At 32.5% G+C, this 17,180-nt stretch overlaps 3 protein-coding genes across 4 annotated transcripts; 2 read left to right on the top strand and 1 right to left on the bottom strand.

Moving 5' to 3' along the window:
- Positions 1 to 225: 225 nt before the first annotated feature.
- LOC123213153 (annexin D4) lies at positions 226 to 2,284 on the top strand. Its single transcript, XM_044632525.1, has 6 exons — positions 226 to 276; positions 426 to 601; positions 943 to 1,161; positions 1,297 to 1,515; positions 1,650 to 1,721; positions 1,820 to 2,284. The coding sequence occupies exons 1-6, from the start codon at positions 231 to 233 to the stop codon at positions 2,027 to 2,029; spliced, it is 942 nt and encodes a 313-aa protein (XP_044488460.1). The 5' UTR covers positions 226 to 230; the 3' UTR covers positions 2,030 to 2,284.
- Positions 2,285 to 2,708: 424 nt separating this feature from the next.
- LOC123213154 (annexin-like protein RJ4) lies at positions 2,709 to 4,430 on the bottom strand. Its single transcript, XM_044632526.1, has 6 exons — positions 4,219 to 4,430; positions 3,975 to 4,120; positions 3,675 to 3,887; positions 3,389 to 3,595; positions 3,217 to 3,306; positions 2,709 to 3,150 (listed from the first exon to the last, which is right to left on the bottom strand). Exons 1-6 carry the CDS (start codon positions 4,289 to 4,291, stop codon positions 2,947 to 2,949), a joined length of 933 nt encoding a protein of 310 aa, XP_044488461.1. The 5' UTR covers positions 4,292 to 4,430; the 3' UTR covers positions 2,709 to 2,946.
- Positions 4,431 to 12,570: 8,140 nt separating this feature from the next.
- On the top strand, positions 12,571 to 17,164 carry LOC123212716 (auxin response factor 2B-like). Of its 2 annotated transcripts, none has more exons than XM_044631859.1 (13): positions 12,571 to 12,888; positions 13,006 to 13,239; positions 13,321 to 13,377; positions 13,472 to 13,624; positions 13,707 to 13,791; positions 14,380 to 14,470; positions 14,641 to 14,925; positions 15,071 to 15,146; positions 15,225 to 15,393; positions 15,530 to 15,634; positions 15,736 to 16,424; positions 16,521 to 16,711; positions 16,808 to 17,164. In XM_044631859.1, the coding sequence occupies exons 1-13, from the start codon at positions 12,742 to 12,744 to the stop codon at positions 16,986 to 16,988; spliced, it is 2,463 nt and encodes an 820-aa protein (XP_044487794.1). In that variant the 5' UTR covers positions 12,571 to 12,741; the 3' UTR covers positions 16,989 to 17,164. The 2 variants fall into 2 exon arrangements, with proteins under 2 accessions (XP_044487794.1, XP_044487793.1); XM_044631858.1 differs by having other exon boundaries at positions 12,572 to 12,888; positions 15,509 to 15,634.
- The last annotated feature ends 16 nt before the right edge of the window (positions 17,165 to 17,180 follow it).

The raw sequence follows: 17,180 nt of genomic DNA, 5'->3' as shown, positions 1-17,180 counted from the left end.
TCATAATTAATCAATTGAATAAGGAATGTTACAATATTTAGTGGCAGCATAACTCTTCATGTTTTTACTTCCGGGCGTTAAACTATAAACGCGGTGTAAACAGTCAAATCTTTCAAAGCCACATAACATGTGGCATTTTCCCCTGTAAATGACCAAAAAACCCTTTCAGGATTATATAAATTTGGGCAGGAATTAGATATCTTCTACTTCCATCTTCAAGTTCAACAGAAATGGCTCTTCCAGGTGGACTGGAATCTCTCATAAAGGCTTTCTCAGGTTCTTACTTATCCTGTCTTTGTCTTCGTAATTTCCCTGGTACAGGCCAAGTAACATTCTGTAGCTGATTTTGTTGTATAAGAAGCATTATAATTCTTGTAATTTTGATGGAAATTTACCTGGTTTTTTTTTTTTAATAATTCAATCAGGGCATGGAGTTGATGAGCAGTCAATAATTTCTTTGCTGGGAAGATCACGAGCTGAGCATAGACGAACTTTCAGGAAGGAATGTAAGGAATTCTTCATAGAGGACAACGAACGTCGTTTCGAACGATGGGATGATCATAGTATAAAGCTTATAAAGCAAGAATTCATGAGATTTAAGGTTCAATTTTCTTCTTCTTTACAGTTTTCAGCTCTTGTTTTTAGTTAATTGGGAATTTGTAACACCCTGGAAAATTTCGCATATTCAGAAGATGATAAGAGATGATCGGTTAAATATTCTTACGGCTTATAAACTGTCAAAACACTGGGATACTGTGTGTCCAAAGGCTATTAGACTAGCATGTTATAGAATTAAACTAGTTTATATATATAGAAAAGTTGCTAGTGTGTGTGTTCTTGCTAGAATGTGAAAGTGCCAATTTAACAATTCTCAATATTCGATTATGGAAAGAAGTTATTTTCATTTCTGGGATTTATAGTTGTGGGTTGAATGATTGATAGAATGCTGTGGTGCTTTGGACCATGCATCCTTGGGAAAGAGATGCTCGTTCGATTTGGGGTGCCTTGAGAGAGGGACCAGAATCATATGGTGTGATTGTAGAGGTTGCATGTACCAGATCATCAGAGGAGCTCTTGGGAGCAAGGAAGGCTTATCATTCTCTTTTTAACCATTCAATCGAGGAAGACATTGCAACCCAGGTTGAAGGAAGAGAGCGCAAGGTTTTTTTCTTTCTCAGATTATGTACTAATTGTGTAGTATGAGAAAATTGTTACAATCTGCTAGAAGTCCTGACAGAGAGTGACTAAAATTGGTCTAATTGCTTCCATTGACTGGGTTACTTGTACTTTGGGCAGCTCTTGGTAGCACTTGTGAGCGCATACAGGTTTGAAGGCCCGAAGGTTAACGAAGACACAGCAAAATCAGAAGCTGAAATACTGGCTGAAGCCATGAATGCTGAGCAGAAGCCCATTGAAAATGCAGAATTAATAAGAATACTTTCAACCAGGAGCAAGCCCCACCTCAAGACAGTATACAAGTACTACAAGGATTTATACGGCAAGAACATCAATGAGGTATGTCATTTAAATGCACCATAGCCTAACATTAAGGGCATACAGAAAATCTGGTTCTTTGAGCACATAAATGAACCTGAAAGCAATGTTGTTGAAGCTCTCTGTTTTCATCTAACCCCACATGCTTGACTCAGGATCTTGATCATGACTTGATCTTGCAAGCGGCTGTGCAATGCTTATGTACTCCTCATAAATACTTCAGCCGAGTAAGATTACAAAATTATTCAACTCCTAAGGTTCAATTACTTTGTTATTCCTAATGCACCAAATGACTAATTCTCCATTTCTTTTGTTCTCTTTTCAGGTCTTGGATGCAGCATTGAGAGACAATGCTCATACGAGTACCAAAAAAGCACTGGCACGAGTAATTGTGACACGAGCTGATACAGATATTCAGGAGATCAATGAAGAATACCAGAACCAGTATGGAGTTTCTCTGGCACAGAAAATTGTTGAAACTGCCAGTGGGAACTATAAGGAGTTCTTGCTTACCTTGATATCAAGAGAGAACTAATTGGAAAACACATTACTTAAATTTGGATTTAGCTTTTTTTAAAATTGAATTGTATGAGTTTGGGTCAATACCTGTGATATCTTCTTCATCATGAACTTACAGTTTGTACAACAACTGTGATAACATAACCAGAGGCTTAATAAATCAGACATGCTTCCATTTGTTGGCTTTTCTTTCCTCTTTTTAAGAGCTGAGGAAATGAAATATGCGGTCACTTGGAAACTGATGGAGCTTCTAGTAAGAACTTTCAACAGTAGAGCACACTTCTTGTTACACAATTTATATATAAAACTCGAAGTATCAATGCAGCTATGTGTTGTATAATGGTGATCCGAATTCTTAAAAGAGTTATCCCAATCCAGAAAAAAGGCATTTGAGATATGGTTTTCAAAGAGATCTACGGTAGTAGCAGAGAGATTAGCCCAATGGGAATGTGGTATAGATCATATGCCTCATCAGATAATTTCTCATTATATTCAAGTAAATATATCAGCCAATGGGGACCTGTGGTTAAGCTGGTCTAGTAAACATGTGATGCCCGTTTGGATTTTCTAACACTCTGAATACGAGCAATGAATGCAATCTGACAGAAGCAGTCTTCTGCAAGATTCTTAGCCAGACAAACACAGTTACTGCTTCCAGTTCAACTTAAAATAATATAACATTTCCACCATAAATATATCCATAGCAAGTTATAAAATTTTATAGATAGCACTCATAAAAGACTGATACTCATTGAAGTAAAGCTAACTGAAAGCACACTAGACAGGGACATAACTAAGAAACACAACCCACATAAAGAAACTCACAACAAAAATAAAAGATCAGAGTGCCAAATAAAAGTGACCAACAAAGTCCAACCAAGTCACCCATTATTTCAAATTTTCACCATCTGACCAGTCCCCATGACAATAATCTTAACCTTCTTGGCCTATCAAAGTTACAAGGAAGTGTTTGTAGTCCCCTGAAGTCTCCTTGGCCACTGCATGTTCAAGAGAGACACTGTTCCTGTTGTGATAAGCCTCTTTGATCTGCCTCAAGTCCTTCTCTGCCCGGGTAACGATCACTCGAGTGAGTGCACCCTCATCGCTCCCAATCCCTTTCAATGCATTGCGGATAACCTGAAGAATAAAAACCCAATTAAGACTCCGTAAACTGATTCTCTAATTGCACGTAATTCATTTTACCTTTTCATAGTACTTAGTTGGGTCGATGAAGCAGCGAATGATTGTACGCAGAGCAGCTGAAAACTCCTGATGCTTAGAGTCTGACAGATTCTGCAAAAAATAAAAAAATGATAAAAAATTAACAATCCATGCCGGCCAATTTTACTTACAGAATCATTTTTATGAATATTACCTTAGTAATGGAATTGCTATGTTCATCTCTGTAACGATTGAAAGTTGCTATGAGCTGTGCCTTACTCCTTGTGGTCAAAATCCTGATGGTTTCTTCATAATCATGATGCTTGATAGCTTCATGAAGAATTTCAGCCTCAGTTTTAGCCAATCTCTCATTGATCTCAGGACCAGCATGCCTATATGCACTCACTAAGCCAACCAAGAGCTGTAACAATGATGAAAACAATGACCATTATTATGTCTATTAAGAAGTTAAAATGATGAAGCAATGTTGTGTTACTTGCCTTGCGCATATCACCAGTGGTATGAGCAGCCACATCTTCTTCCAGGGAGTGCTGGTAGCGAGCCTGGTAAGCCCTCCGCACAGCCAAGAGCTCTTCGGGACATAGAACGCAGGCGATTTCGATGATCACAGCAGGGTGAAGTTTCTTGAGGGCCACGTGGGCTAGTACAGCATCACGATCGGCAGGTTCCAATATCCATCGGTAGACAGCTCTCTATGAAGTAAAAACAAAAATCAGTTCACCTACTAATTACTCAATCAAGTTAAAAAAATAAATAAAGAGGAATATGACAAGCAAAACCTCGAAGTCTCCTCTGAGTTCAGACTCGAGGCGTTTGACAAGGTCTTCCTGGTGAAGTTCTTGATAAGCTCTCCTGATCTGCTGCCTTTGATATGCAGTTCTATGACCCAGTATTGAAATTATTGCCTTCTCATCAGTCCCCCATCCTGACAAACCAAGCAAAAACGGATTGAATCATATCAGAAAATTAAAAATTACATAAACATTTCTAAAACGAAGTGATCATCAGGATTTTTCCTTTTACCTTTGCAAGCCTGGTAGATAACTTCAGCATCTTCAAGAGGAGAATGCTCGAGAGGAGCAACAATGGTCGACATTGTTTTTGAAGAATGTTTCTTAGTGTGTGTATGAATAGAGAGATGAGCAATGCCCTGGAATGAAAATCCTGAGAAAACACCTTCCAATATATAGCATCCAAGTTTCAACCCTAGTAAATGTTAGTATTAAATATTGTTGCAATATTGGCAGATACGCCAGGTGAAGCCTGTAATGCAAGCATTGGTCGGTCACTGAATGTTACCTTATTTTTAAGGAAATGGAAAAGGAAAAGGCAAAATAGCCCATTGTTTTGCCCACCTTCATTAGTGTGCTGCACTGATCTTGTTTTCTCGTAATATTTGGTATTTCGTGCTGTAATTTGTAACTTTCTTGTATTAGGTGATGTCGTTTTGTGCGTGCCTGGTTGCCAGATGTTATCAGATTTTAAGATTCTCTGACTGGTTATCTTTGCTGTTTAGTCTTTTTTATTCTTTTGTCGTTCTTGGAAAATAAAAAAATTGGAACTCACAATCATGGATTTGAGAGTAGGAATTAGGATAAGTTTTTAATGATTAATAATAATAAAATTATAAAAATTATAACAATTTTATTATCTTTTTAAAAGTTTAAAATTTTCTTTTTGCTTTAACATAATAACATGTCTTCAATTTTTTTTTTAAAGTATATCGATTGATATGAGTAGTATACATCATATAAGTATACATTATATTATATTATACTCTATTATATCATATTAATTTAATTTATTTAAAATATGTATTGTTTTTATATATATTATATTGTATATAAGATTTATATATATATATCATAAAATACTAAAAGAGTATTAGTTTGAGTAATATTTTATTACCAAAATTAGAATATTATTTTGAGAATTATTATATATAAATTATTACTATATTTGATAAAAATATATAGAAATAAATAATTATTGTGTTCGGTTAATAGTAATAAAAGAAATTAATATATTATTTTATTTAAATACTCTTGGGTTTAATTATTTTAAAATATTTTTTATATTATTTGTTATATTAATTGAAAATGAGATTACTTATGTCTTTAAAAATTAATAAATAAATATATAATTATAATAAAATCAAGATTATCTGACTAATCTTTTAATCCCTAAATTGGAGTTAATACTCATATCACTTTTTATATTACCTGCTACATCACTATTGCAAATAAAAAATTATTAGAATATTTTATTATCTATAATTCAAACGAAGTAATATAGGGGCGTTTGATTTGAAGAATGTTTTATTATCAAAATTATAAGATTTCTTCGAAGATAGATTACCTTAATGATTACTGTATATAAATTATTAATATATTTGATAAATTTAATAAAAATAAGTAAATAAAAATAATTATTATGTTTAGTTAGAGGTAATAAAAGAATACTAGTGTATTATTTTACTTAAATGTCATTAGGTTTAATTACTCTAAAATATTTTTATGTTATTTATTATATTAATTGAAAATTTTTATTTTTATCCAAAAAAATTATAAATAAATATATAGTTATAATAAAATCAAGATTCCCTTAATAATTTTTTAATATCTAAGATGAATATGATAATAAAATTACTTCTTATATTACATGTCATATCACCATTGGTAATAGAAGGTAATCGGAATCTTTTATTACTTGTAAATCAAATACAGTAATATAAGTAATAAAAGATAGATTATGAGAATAATTTTTATAAACTTTTAGCCGAATACCCCTTTAAAGTCAACTCGCTCCCATTTGCACTTTGATAAGATAAAAACTATTTACTATGTCTAATACATTAATACTAATTGGGTGCAAACATATTGTTTAAATGACTAATGTTATACGTATCTAATGTTGACTATTTAATTAAATATTCAAATGATATATTATTACGTAATTATATACCTAGAAGCACATATAGTTTTTATTGACCATGTATATGGTACATTAATATTTCAACATTAAGAATACTATGAGAAATGAAAATTTTGTAATTACATTCAAGCCCTAGTAATTTTTATGTGAAAAGTTATTAGTATAGTACAATATGTGAGACGTATTCTACAATATAATATGATATAGTGAGACGTATTCTACAATATGATATGATATATGGAAAAAATAATATGTTTTCTAAAATATATCGAATTAACATAATACAATAAATGTCTTATATGATACGATACATATCATATGATATTATATTATATATTAATAATATAAATTGATATATCTTTAAAATAAATAATAATGTAGTATAAATATATATAAGAAATTTTAAATTTTAAGAATTGTTTGTGATATTTTTCAAAATGATTGTATATTAGTTAAAATTTTTTATTATTTTATTTTTTAAAATGCGAATATTACAATATGATATGATACATAATATAAAAAATAAGATTTTTACTATATAATATTATACGATTACCATATTCTAATTAACTTATTATATATAAATACAGTATGTTAATACTTTTTGACAAACTCATTCTTGCAAGCAACGCCCGAAAATGTCTTGAAAGGTTAAAAATCATTCCCTAATTTGTCATATTCTCTTTTGAACTTCCAAATGAATTTAAGCCAACGAATCAAGTCCACCTGGATGCTTTATTTTATCGAAACTAATTAATTTTTTTTCATAATATAAAAGCAAGAACCGTTACTTATTTTGAAATGGCCAAATGACTAGTTTCCACCCAAATTTAGGTGTATTTTCTAAGTTACATTAGTAAAATTTGAAAAGTTAAAAATCTCACTTATCTATTTAAAATTTTAATTAATATTAGAGATAAAATTATCATTTAATAAGAAATTAAAAAAATAAAGTTTTATTATGTTTGTTCTCTTCAATTTAAAAAATCACAATTTTTCTATATCTGAAATTTGAAAAATCAACATTTCCATCATAGAGTTTGCAAACAGTCGTTGGAGACGATCTTCTTCGACCGCATTGACTCTCCTTACCGATCACATCTTAACCACCGACGAAACATATTTTCTTCGAAAAAGACAAAATCCTCTTCGTCCGAGTATCTTTGTCACAGGAGAAGATAAAAAGATTTTCGTCCAAGATGAAGATGTTTGTCAGGGGTCTCAAATAGTCATGTTGTCTTTGTCTAAGACCTCTAACAATCATCTTAATCTTGGACGAAGACGATTCATCTTCATTAGAAGAATTAGATTTTGTCAGTGATTGGAATGTGATCAACAGAGAGAGTTAAACTGGGAGGGAGAGCCAAAGTGGCCGAAGACTGTCAAGTTTGCCAACTTTGACAACGATATGCAAATCCTAAGGGAAACATATTGATTTTTCAAACTTTAAGTAGGGGAGAATTATAAGATTTTCAAACTAAAGGAGGTAAAGGTAATAAAACTTTAATTTTTTTAATTTTTTTGATTAAATAATAGTTTTATCTTTAATTTTAACTAAAATTTTAAATAGATAAATAAAACTTTTGACTTTTTAAATTTTACAAATGTAACTTTAGTAACGCACTTAAACTTGTGTAAGAAATAACCCTTTGGCCTTTTGTAATTATATTAAATTATGATATTCATCATTTTTATTATTTTAACCAGTCTCCAACGGCATTAAGTGTATTGTTTCCACCAATTAAGTTCTGCACATTAATTCAATCTCACCTCACCAGATGAAACCTGGTTTTCTCCTTTAAGGTTACCAACCAAGTTTGTAGTTTGTGAGTATAGCAAGACAAATGGCAGGTCGTGGACCTTCCTCTTTTTGATATTCCTCTCGGACAAATACGTGTCGTCGACCATTCATGGACACTTTGCCCGCTTCGATACAATCAAAGATGCATGGGATTTCCCTGTCACGTGCTATAAATCGCTACTCTTGCACATCAGTATCACATTTTGACAACTTTTGTCAAATTTGCATCAAGAACCAGGACAATCCATTGAAGAATTTCATGCTAAAATGATACAGTTATGGATTCTGTTCGAAAATTCTGAACTCGATTGGACAACCGGTACTGATGATGCTTTGTTCTACTAGTACATGATTAATTGATAATTTCTCACCATTTGTGGGACTCCATGGCCCATGGGATAAGGCGCTGGTCTATAGAACCACAGATTCTGGGTTCGATCCCCAGTGGGGTTTTCTACCTGGGCTTGTGCTTTAAAGTAATCTAGAACTTGGGCTTCAAAGTATCTTGACAGGTGCAATTTGTTTCTTTTTCTTTTGTAGGGAATAAGGCGTTTATTCCACAATTAATCTTCCGTAAATTATCGAGATAAAGCATCTTAATTAGTACATCTTTTATGCATGTCTAGTTAGTCATATAATAATATTTTAAATGAAAATTAATGCCAATTTGAATAAAGTAATATTTTATATTCAATTTTATTCCGAACTCTCAAGTTATATCATAACAAAAAAAAATTATGTCATACATAAAAGTTTGACAAAACAATATCGTAAAAAATCAAAAAACTCATAGTTTCTAAAAAAACAAAAAATAATCATGAAAATTGATTATCATTTGAAAATAATAATACTAAGAAACAAGATTCACAATAGAATCATAGTGTATAATATAATCACTAATTTATTTGAAATGACTTAAATCATTCAATTTTATACAAAACTCAAACTTTCAACAGAAATGAAAATGAAAGAAATCAAGATCATGCGTAAATATTTGACAAAATAATATTGTATAGAAAGAAAACTCACATACAAAAAATAATTATGAAGATTGACAATCATCGAACATCGTTGAAATCGAATAACCCTTGAACGTAGAAATAATAGTAGTAAAAACAAAACTCACGATAAAATCATGGCACAACAGTATAAATACTAATCCATGAATGAATTTAACCAGATTCATTGTCTAGATTATACCGTCAAATTAATCAACACAAGAAAAATGTGCCCATTATAACTAAATCTCAATGCAGTTGACGAAGGTATCATAAACAATTCATCTGGCAGCCTTTGACATGTCCCACTTTGAAAAATGCTTATGGAAAAAATATGACACATCAATCAGGATACGGTTGATTTGGGTTTGTTTTAAATTTTTTTTGACAAAAAATTGTTTTCTTTGATTTTATTATTTATTTATAATATTAATAATATCTTTTCATCATTATAAATTTAAATTGAACTCAAGACTGCCTATGTCATTTGGATTGAATCTAAGTCCTAATTATGTTGATTAAGCTATAATCTTGAACAAAGTCATAGCCTAGCTGCAGGCACAATTACAGATCCTATATATCTTTTGGGTTTAAAAATGGTTAGGACGCATAATCTTTGATTATGGAAATAATTAAAAAGCTTATCTTTCCAGGTGGAGGAAGCTGATTTTCACATTATGTAGATTTGATCAACAAGACATTGTCAATTAATTTGTCTCATCAAGAAGGTGTTGAAGCTTTAAAATATGTTATGTTGTTGTCAGCGAGTAATTTGGAAACCATGGCAGCTATGGTTGGATTCCATCCATACTGCTAAAGTTTTAACTTAGAGTTTAAAGTCAAATTTGTTTGATTAAAACTCCAGTTAAATTATTTATGAAGTAAGTTCAAATTTTACCCCATTAATCTCCAATTAGATTTTGTTTGGGTTTAATCTGGATTAAATCTAGAATTAAGAATTAAAATTAGTACTTTAACAAAAAGTAAACTTCATTATTATTTATTAGGCTAAAATACTTGTTCCCACCCAAGGTTAGGCATTATCTCAAATTACTATCTTCTTAACTTTTAAAAACTCAAAATCTCACATATAAATAAAATTACGTTAAAATTAAAACAAAACCATTATTTAGCAAAAAAATTAAAAAAACTAAAATTTTATCACATTTTCCTTCGTCAGTTTAGAAACTAAAATTTTCCCCTATCAAAAGTTTAAAAAGTGACAATTTCTCCCTTAAGATTTCAAAACTATTATCAAAGACAACAAAATTCACCATCTATGATTGTATTCAGCTACTCTCTCAGGTTATCTCTCTATATCGATTAAACCCCTGCCTTAGATTAAAGTTATTTCCTCTGATAACAACAAAATTATTTTCGTTTGAGTGTCTTCATCTAGGACTAAAAAGAAATCATCTTTGTCCGAAACAAAAACACTCTGTCAAAGATAATTTTGTCTTCATTGGATGCAAGAGTTTGATTAGCAAAGAAAAATAACTTGAAAGGGGGAACAAATACAATCAGAGAATACGAATTTCACCATCTTTGACGATGACTTCAAAACCTTAGGAGAAAATTATCATTTTTTAAACTTTGAATTAGGGGAAAACTATTAGTTTTTAAATTGAGAAGGAGAAATGTGATAAAACTTTAATTTAAATTTTTTTTATTAAATAATAGTTTTGTGTTAACTTTAACTAAAAAATTTAACAGAATTTTACTGATAGATAAAATTTTAAGTTTTTAAAAGTTGAAAGGTGGAGTTTGAGATTACAACTAACCTTGGGTGGGAACAAGTGTTTTGGCCTTATTATTATTATTATTTTGAGGAGGTCAAGAGACACCCTTGTCCCCTCTCCATAGTCCTTGTACCCTAAATAATACCATTTTAAAAAATGATCAAATAATCTAGTCAAATATTAGTTTCACTATATAAGGGTATCAAGGTAATTTTCTAAATAAAGAATTATAAAAAAATCAAACAAAATGGCTTGAAATTTTGTGTTTATCCTTAGAAGTATTTAAAAATTATTCCCAAAAAAATATATTCAAGTTTGAAAATTTTTTATTTTTATATATTTAAATAATACTAATATATAGGATTTGATTCAATTTGAGTTGTCCAAATTTGAATCCAAAATTGGATCAAACAAATTAAATTTAACTCAAACTAAATAATCGAATCCAAACAAACTCATATCCATTATAAAATAAAATCATTTTTAATTAAGTTTAAATATCAGTTTGTTAATTTAAAACCAATTCTTTTAAATTTAATTTGATTTTAAGCTAGGCTCGACCTACTAATACACTTGGTAAGATACATCAAAATAATCTAAAATTAATTGAGCAGTCATATTCATACTGTAGAGTCTAAAACAAGGGCAGAAGAAGGTTAAAAAACAAAAAGCATTTATCTAAAATTGGTACTTGAAATTTCGAATAAATAAAGATATGGGTGATTTGTGTCATTTGGTAAGCATGCATAACTGGTGCCCAAAACAGTGGCTACACAAGGGGAAACCAGATGCCTAGTTTTGTTGATGTAGACATAACACTAGTGATACCTTTGTAAGGCCAATTTTTTATTTTAGTGGATTCAATCTTACATCTATATAATCCTTTTATTCTGTTTCTTCACAGTTCAATGCACTTTCTATAATTTTTCTACCACATTTTTATCATACATTATTTTAATATTTTCTCATGTCATGTTGAAATAAATATAATCATTAATAAATTATCATATTATTTATATAAAAAATAATGTATTTATATATTGTTATTTTTATTATTTAAAAACACTATTATTATTTTAAAAAATGTTAAAATTACCTTATATAATTAAGTATTATTTTATTTTTAATTTTTAATTATTTAATCATATGATGAAATATAGTTATTTATGTATAAAATTATGTATATAATATTATTCTTTTATATAAAATATATTTATGTATTTATGAATAGTTAATAAATTATTGTGATAATAATAAACCTATTAATAAATTAGTGTTAATGTGTAGACCAGTTTTTGATTTGATGGAAAATAGAATATAATTTTTTCCAATTTACATGACACATTTTATAGGTGTAATTTGGTTAAATAATTTAATAAAAATATTTTTTATATAAATAATATAATATTATATAATTTATAATTTTAAAATAATAATCAAATAATATGTAATTATATGTTAATGTATTATTTATAATAAAAAATATTTATATATAATATTATTATAAATAATAATAAGATTTTAAATTAGAAATAATATAAATGTAAAGAAGCTCAAGTTAGTAACGCTAACCACAAAAACCAAAATTCGCCTATCGTCAACAACACGTGTGTATAACTTTCTCCTGTACTCGACTCCTCATTGGTCTGTCTTCTAAGTCTTGTGACTTTATCTTCTCTCCTTTTTCCTATCGTACACTCATGCCTGTTAATAACGGGACAAAATGTCATCCTCGTATCAGAAACAACTTTCCGTTTTCAAGGACAAACGCCGTCTATTTTTACCTGTCTGTCAACAGCAACGTATAACGCTGACTGCAGCACCGTCAGATTTTTCCGTCAACGCGCGTAATTAAAATCCTCCCCTTGCCGCTTAAGCAGTGGACAGGAGCAGATTAAGCAGGCACAATAATTTCTACTCAGTTGAAAAACAAATAGTTTATACATTATTTTTATCATTATTAAGGAGGAGATCAAAAATTTTAAACGTGTGACTGTGAAAGAGAGAAAGCTGACTGTACGAATGGCGAATAGCAAGTAAATGGTAGTAGAAATTAGTGGCGAGATGGTTACAGATGAGACAGGAAAAAATGATTCAGATGATGAAACCAAGCCGATCCATATTGTTCGTGGATCGAGGTGGACTTTTCTTATTGCTTCCTGTTTCAGTTACAGAGTCGCAGAGTGTTTCGAGTGTCGTAGCCAGAATTAGCTTTTCGGAGGTCTTGAATTATATATTATTATCAATATTATTAATAATTATTTATTAAGGTTTTGGTTTAGTTCAAGTTTTAGGTCAGAGTGTGAACGGAAGTGATTGTATTTTTGTGTCAATGGAGAGTGGTGGAGATTCAGTAGGAGGAGGAGAAGATCGTGCTTTGTACAAGGAGTTATGGCATGCGTGTGCAGGTCCGCTTGTGACGGTGCCTCGTCGAGGCGACATCGTTTTTTACTTTCCTCAAGGTCATATAGAGCAGGTTGAAGCCTCGATGAATCAAGCCTCTGATCAACAGATGCCTGCTTATGATCTTACTGCCAAAATACTTTGTCGTGTTGTCAATGTTGAATTGAAGGTGCTATCTTTCAGTTTCATCCTTATCAAATGTTTGGTTTCTTTGGAATTAGGTTCAAATGTTTTGTTTGTCTTGTTGCAGGCTGAACCTGAGACTGATGAAGTGTTTGCTCAAATGACTTTGCATCCGTTAGATAAAGTATGATTCTCTTTTTGGAATTTTTAGAACGGTAATTAATTAATCAACCGATTGGCTTATTCTATAACGAGATGGGAAATGTGTGGCATGGCAGCATGAGGAGGATACGGTGGAGAAGGAAGTGGAGCCTCCGCCTCCCCGTCCTCGAGTCTATTCCTTTTGTAAGACTTTAACGGCGTCCGATACAAGCACTCACGGTGGATTTTCAGTGTTGAGACGACATGCTGAAGAATGCCTGCCTCCTCTGGTTTTGCTTCCTTCCCTTTTGCTCTGTACTGTTGTTTAATATTTTAATAGTTAGGAGGACTGGATCGCTTCTCTGTTCGCAGGACATGTCCAAACAGCCTCCTACACAGGAGTTGGTTAGCAAGGACTTGCATGGAAATGAGTGGCGATTTCGCCACATCTTTCGGGGTAATAGTTGTTTTTGTTTGAGTTAAAATGAAGTGTACTGAATATGATTTTTTATTTTTGTTGAATAGCTTCCTGAAATCTAGTGAAACTATGATCATTGGAATTGGATAAAGTTAATTTGACCAAAAGTAGGAGTAATTTGTCTTTAGGATGAGATGGAGGCCTTGCATTGCATAAGATCTTGATCTCCTTGCATTTGCATAAGACCTCTGATCTTTGATCAAGGTCTTGGTGTTAGTGGCATATCTACAGGCATGTGATTACAGTTAATATATACTATTTATTATCTTGTATGCATTATCAGTTGATGTTTGCTCATATCTAAAATTTTTGAAATATTAGTTTGGCTTTTTGACATGACAATAACTTTTGATACTCCATATCTTTATGGTGGCAGGAATGCCTCTTGAGAAGTGATCAAGAGGTTTCTGAGTTCAATCTCCAAAAAATCTTGTCAATTTGATAACATCATGGCTTTTAGAATTGTAATCAAGAATAAATTAATTTTCTCAGATACAAGTTTATTTTGCTGTCATTGTAAGCTATGTTCTAGCACATTTGCTCACCAACATGAACTGAAAATAACAGGTCAACCAAGGAGGCATCTTCTTCAAAGCGGTTGGAGTCTTTTTGTCAGCTCAAAGAAGCTTGTAGCTGGAGACGCTTTTATTTTCCTCAGGTTTACTATAGTTGTGATTCTCAATGTATTGGGAGGGTGTGTAGCGATTGTAGCCAGAGATGCTTTTATTTTCCTTGTGTCTACTATCATCTTGATTTTTCAGTGCATTGGTAGTTTTGATTCAATGGTGAATCAATCATTGTGATCATTTTCTAAATTCTTATTATCAGGGGTGAAACTGGGGAACTTCGTGTTGGGGTAAGATGTGCTAAAAGGCAGCCAAGTACAGTTTCTTCTTCAGTTATATCAAGCCACAGTATGCATGTTGGTGTTCTTGCAACAGCATGGCATGCTGTTAAAACAGGCACAAGGTTTTCTGTCTACTACAAACCCCGGACTAGCCCTGCTGAGTTCATTGTTCCTTATGACAAATATATGGAGTCTGTGAAGAACAACTACACCATAGGAATGAGATTCAAGATGAGGTTTGAAGGTGAAGAGTCTTCAGAACAGAGGTATAACTGTTTTTTACTGTGGTGAAAAAATCCCTATTGTCCCAAACTTTCTATTTTTGGGCATCATTGCTTAGAGTTGACAAAAGACAAAAAAAAAAAAACTTCTATTTCTTCACTGATCTATTCATTTTCTGAATGACATTAGATTCTCAGGCACTGTTATTGGAGTTGAAGACGCTGATCCCATTAAGTGGCCTGGTTCAAAGTGGAGATGTCTTAAGGTTTTCTATGGTAGCATACTTTGTATTGGATTTCACAATATTTATATGATCAGCTAAAACTCTCTTATTTTGTTTTAGGTACATTGGGATGAAAATTCTCCTCATCATCATCCAGAGAGGATTTCTCCGTGGGAGGCAGAGTTTTCTCAAGCTTTTCCTCAGGATCCTCTTCCTCTCTGCCGAATGAAAAGACCTCGTCCAAACATTGCTTCATCATCAACCAGTTCCTTTGTGCTCACAGAGGAAGGTCTAATATGACTTGCATTACACTATTTAGAAGACTATATTCTGTCCTGTTGGTCTATTACTTTGTTTTATAATTGTCATCTGTTAATACAAGTGCTTAACATCTTACTGATCAGGATCATCAAAAATTGCTGTAGACCCTTCTCCAGATTTTGAAACTTCAAGAGTCTTGAGAGGCATAATTCCAGGGAGCAATGAGTCATCCATTGCTCATAGTGCAGGTGTACCCATTCCATCACTAGGTAAAGATCTAACTGAAACAACTTTCTGTAAAAAGTAGATTTGGACCAGGGGATAGGATTCCTGAATTAATGCCTTGAATTATGTTTATATCCAATATCAGCTTCTCAGAGCTCGCATGAACCCTGCAAAAAATTTCAGTCCTTTGTGGAGCAGAATGCTGAAGATGTTGACCAAATGAAGAATCATGATGTAGATCAGGAAAGCATATTCAAGTTGCTTCCGGGGGCTGTGATGCATGTAAATTCCCCATTTAACATGGTGGAGTCTGGCAGGAAAATTCGTGCAGTGGAAGATAAAGAGAGGCAATGCCAGAATGCTTTAAATATTAGACCTGTCCCATTCCAATGGTATGAAAGACTTCATGGCCCCGAAATCAATCAGCAGTCAGGAAGCTGGATTTTGCCTTTTCTTTCATCATATGCCGAGGGCTCTTCCCATCAAATGGTGTCCGATGCACAACCTCAGTCTTCAAAACAACAGGAGGTGGTGAAATCTAAAGGAGATGGCAGTTGCAAACTTTTTGGTTTCTCTCTCATGAGTAAACCTGTGGCAACAGATCTGGCCTTGCCACATATAAACTCTGTGCATGGGCGACAACGGCAAATCAATCTTGCTTCAAATCATGCACAAGATTTGGGCACTGACTCACTGTTGCAGCAACAGAAGGGTACAAGTTCGAGTGAGGCTGCCAGTGGAGGTGATGAACAGGGCAATCTATTTCAGACTTCAGAACAACTTCCGAGAGACGTGGGAAAGCAGTTGACTGCTTCAGTCAGAAGTTGCGTTAAGGTATGGTGTAAAGTGTTGATCTTGGATGGAAAGGGTGTTTTCCTTTTGGATTTGGAAATTCTAATATTTTGCATGTTCTTTCCTTAATTGATTCAGGTGCACAAGCAGGGGATTGCTGTGGGGAGGTCTGTGGACCTTAACAAGTTAAATGGCTATGATGAATTGATTGCAGAACTGGATCGAATTTTTGAATTTAATGGTGAATTGATTGCTCGTAACAAAAACTGGATGATTGTTTTTACTGATGATGAAGGTGATATGATGCTAGTAGGAGATGATCCATGGCTGTAAGTATCTAAATTTATCTTCTTCATGCATATCACGGCTTCTTCACTTTTTAATAAATTGCAATCTAAGCTGGTTGCTTGTTCTGTATGCTGTAGGGAATTCTGTAGCGTTGTCCGCAGGATCTTTGTTTACACTCGAGAGGAGGTTAAGCAAATGGATCCACGACCCCTGAATGTAAAAATCAAGGATAATTCATTCATTGCAGATCCAAATGTCGGTTCAACAGAGGACAAAAGCTTCACACATCCTCCAGTAGCGAGTCCTTCTGAGGTCTAGTTTTGAGTTACGGGATGTGGATAAGGTTAGAAGGGCTGCAAAGTTCTGCAGACGTTGGTTTGAATATTAAATTGTTTTCTGTTTTTCCCCCGTTTTTACTTCCGAATTTCTTATGAAATTGTTCCAGCAGACATAATTCAGGTCTGGGATATGGTGGTTGTGGTGGTTACATTTCATTTCTTGTGTTTGTGT

The sequence above is a fragment of the Mangifera indica genome, chromosome 4, assembly GCF_011075055.1.
Source record: "Mangifera indica cultivar Alphonso chromosome 4, CATAS_Mindica_2.1, whole genome shotgun sequence".
NCBI lineage: Eukaryota > Viridiplantae > Streptophyta > Magnoliopsida > Sapindales > Anacardiaceae > Mangifera > Mangifera indica.
Note: the sequence above shows the minus strand (reverse complement) of the source record. Positions and strands in the feature narration are given on the sequence as shown.

Excerpts from the sequence above, each read along its gene's own strand:
- LOC123212716 (XM_044631858.1), top strand. The coding sequence starts at position 12,742 with ATGAGACAGGAAAAAATGATTCAGATGATGAAACCAAGCCGATCCATA. Across the intron at positions 15,147-15,224 it reads CAAAGTGGAGATGTCTTAAG|GTACATTGGGATGAAAATTC; the intron begins GTTTTCTATGGT and ends ATTTTGTTTTAG. Across the intron at positions 15,394-15,508 it reads CTTTGTGCTCACAGAGGAAG|GATCATCAAAAATTGCTGTA; the intron begins GTCTAATATGAC and ends CTTACTGATCAG.
- LOC123213153 (XM_044632525.1), top strand. The coding sequence starts at position 231 with ATGGCTCTTCCAGGTGGACTGGAATCTCTCATAAAGGCTTTCTCAG. Across the intron at positions 602-942 it reads AAGAATTCATGAGATTTAAG|AATGCTGTGGTGCTTTGGAC; the intron begins GTTCAATTTTCT and ends AATGATTGATAG. Across the intron at positions 1,722-1,819 it reads CTCATAAATACTTCAGCCGA|GTCTTGGATGCAGCATTGAG; the intron begins GTAAGATTACAA and ends TTCTCTTTTCAG.
- LOC123213154 (XM_044632526.1), bottom strand. The coding sequence starts at position 4,291 with ATGTCGACCATTGTTGCTCCTCTCGAGCATTCTCCTCTTGAAGATGCT. Across the intron at positions 3,888-3,974 it reads AACTCAGAGGAGACTTCGAG|AGAGCTGTCTACCGATGGAT; the intron begins GTTTTGCTTGTC and ends TTTACTTCATAG. Across the intron at positions 3,151-3,216 it reads CAACTAAGTACTATGAAAAG|GTTATCCGCAATGCATTGAA; the intron begins GTAAAATGAATT and ends TTTATTCTTCAG.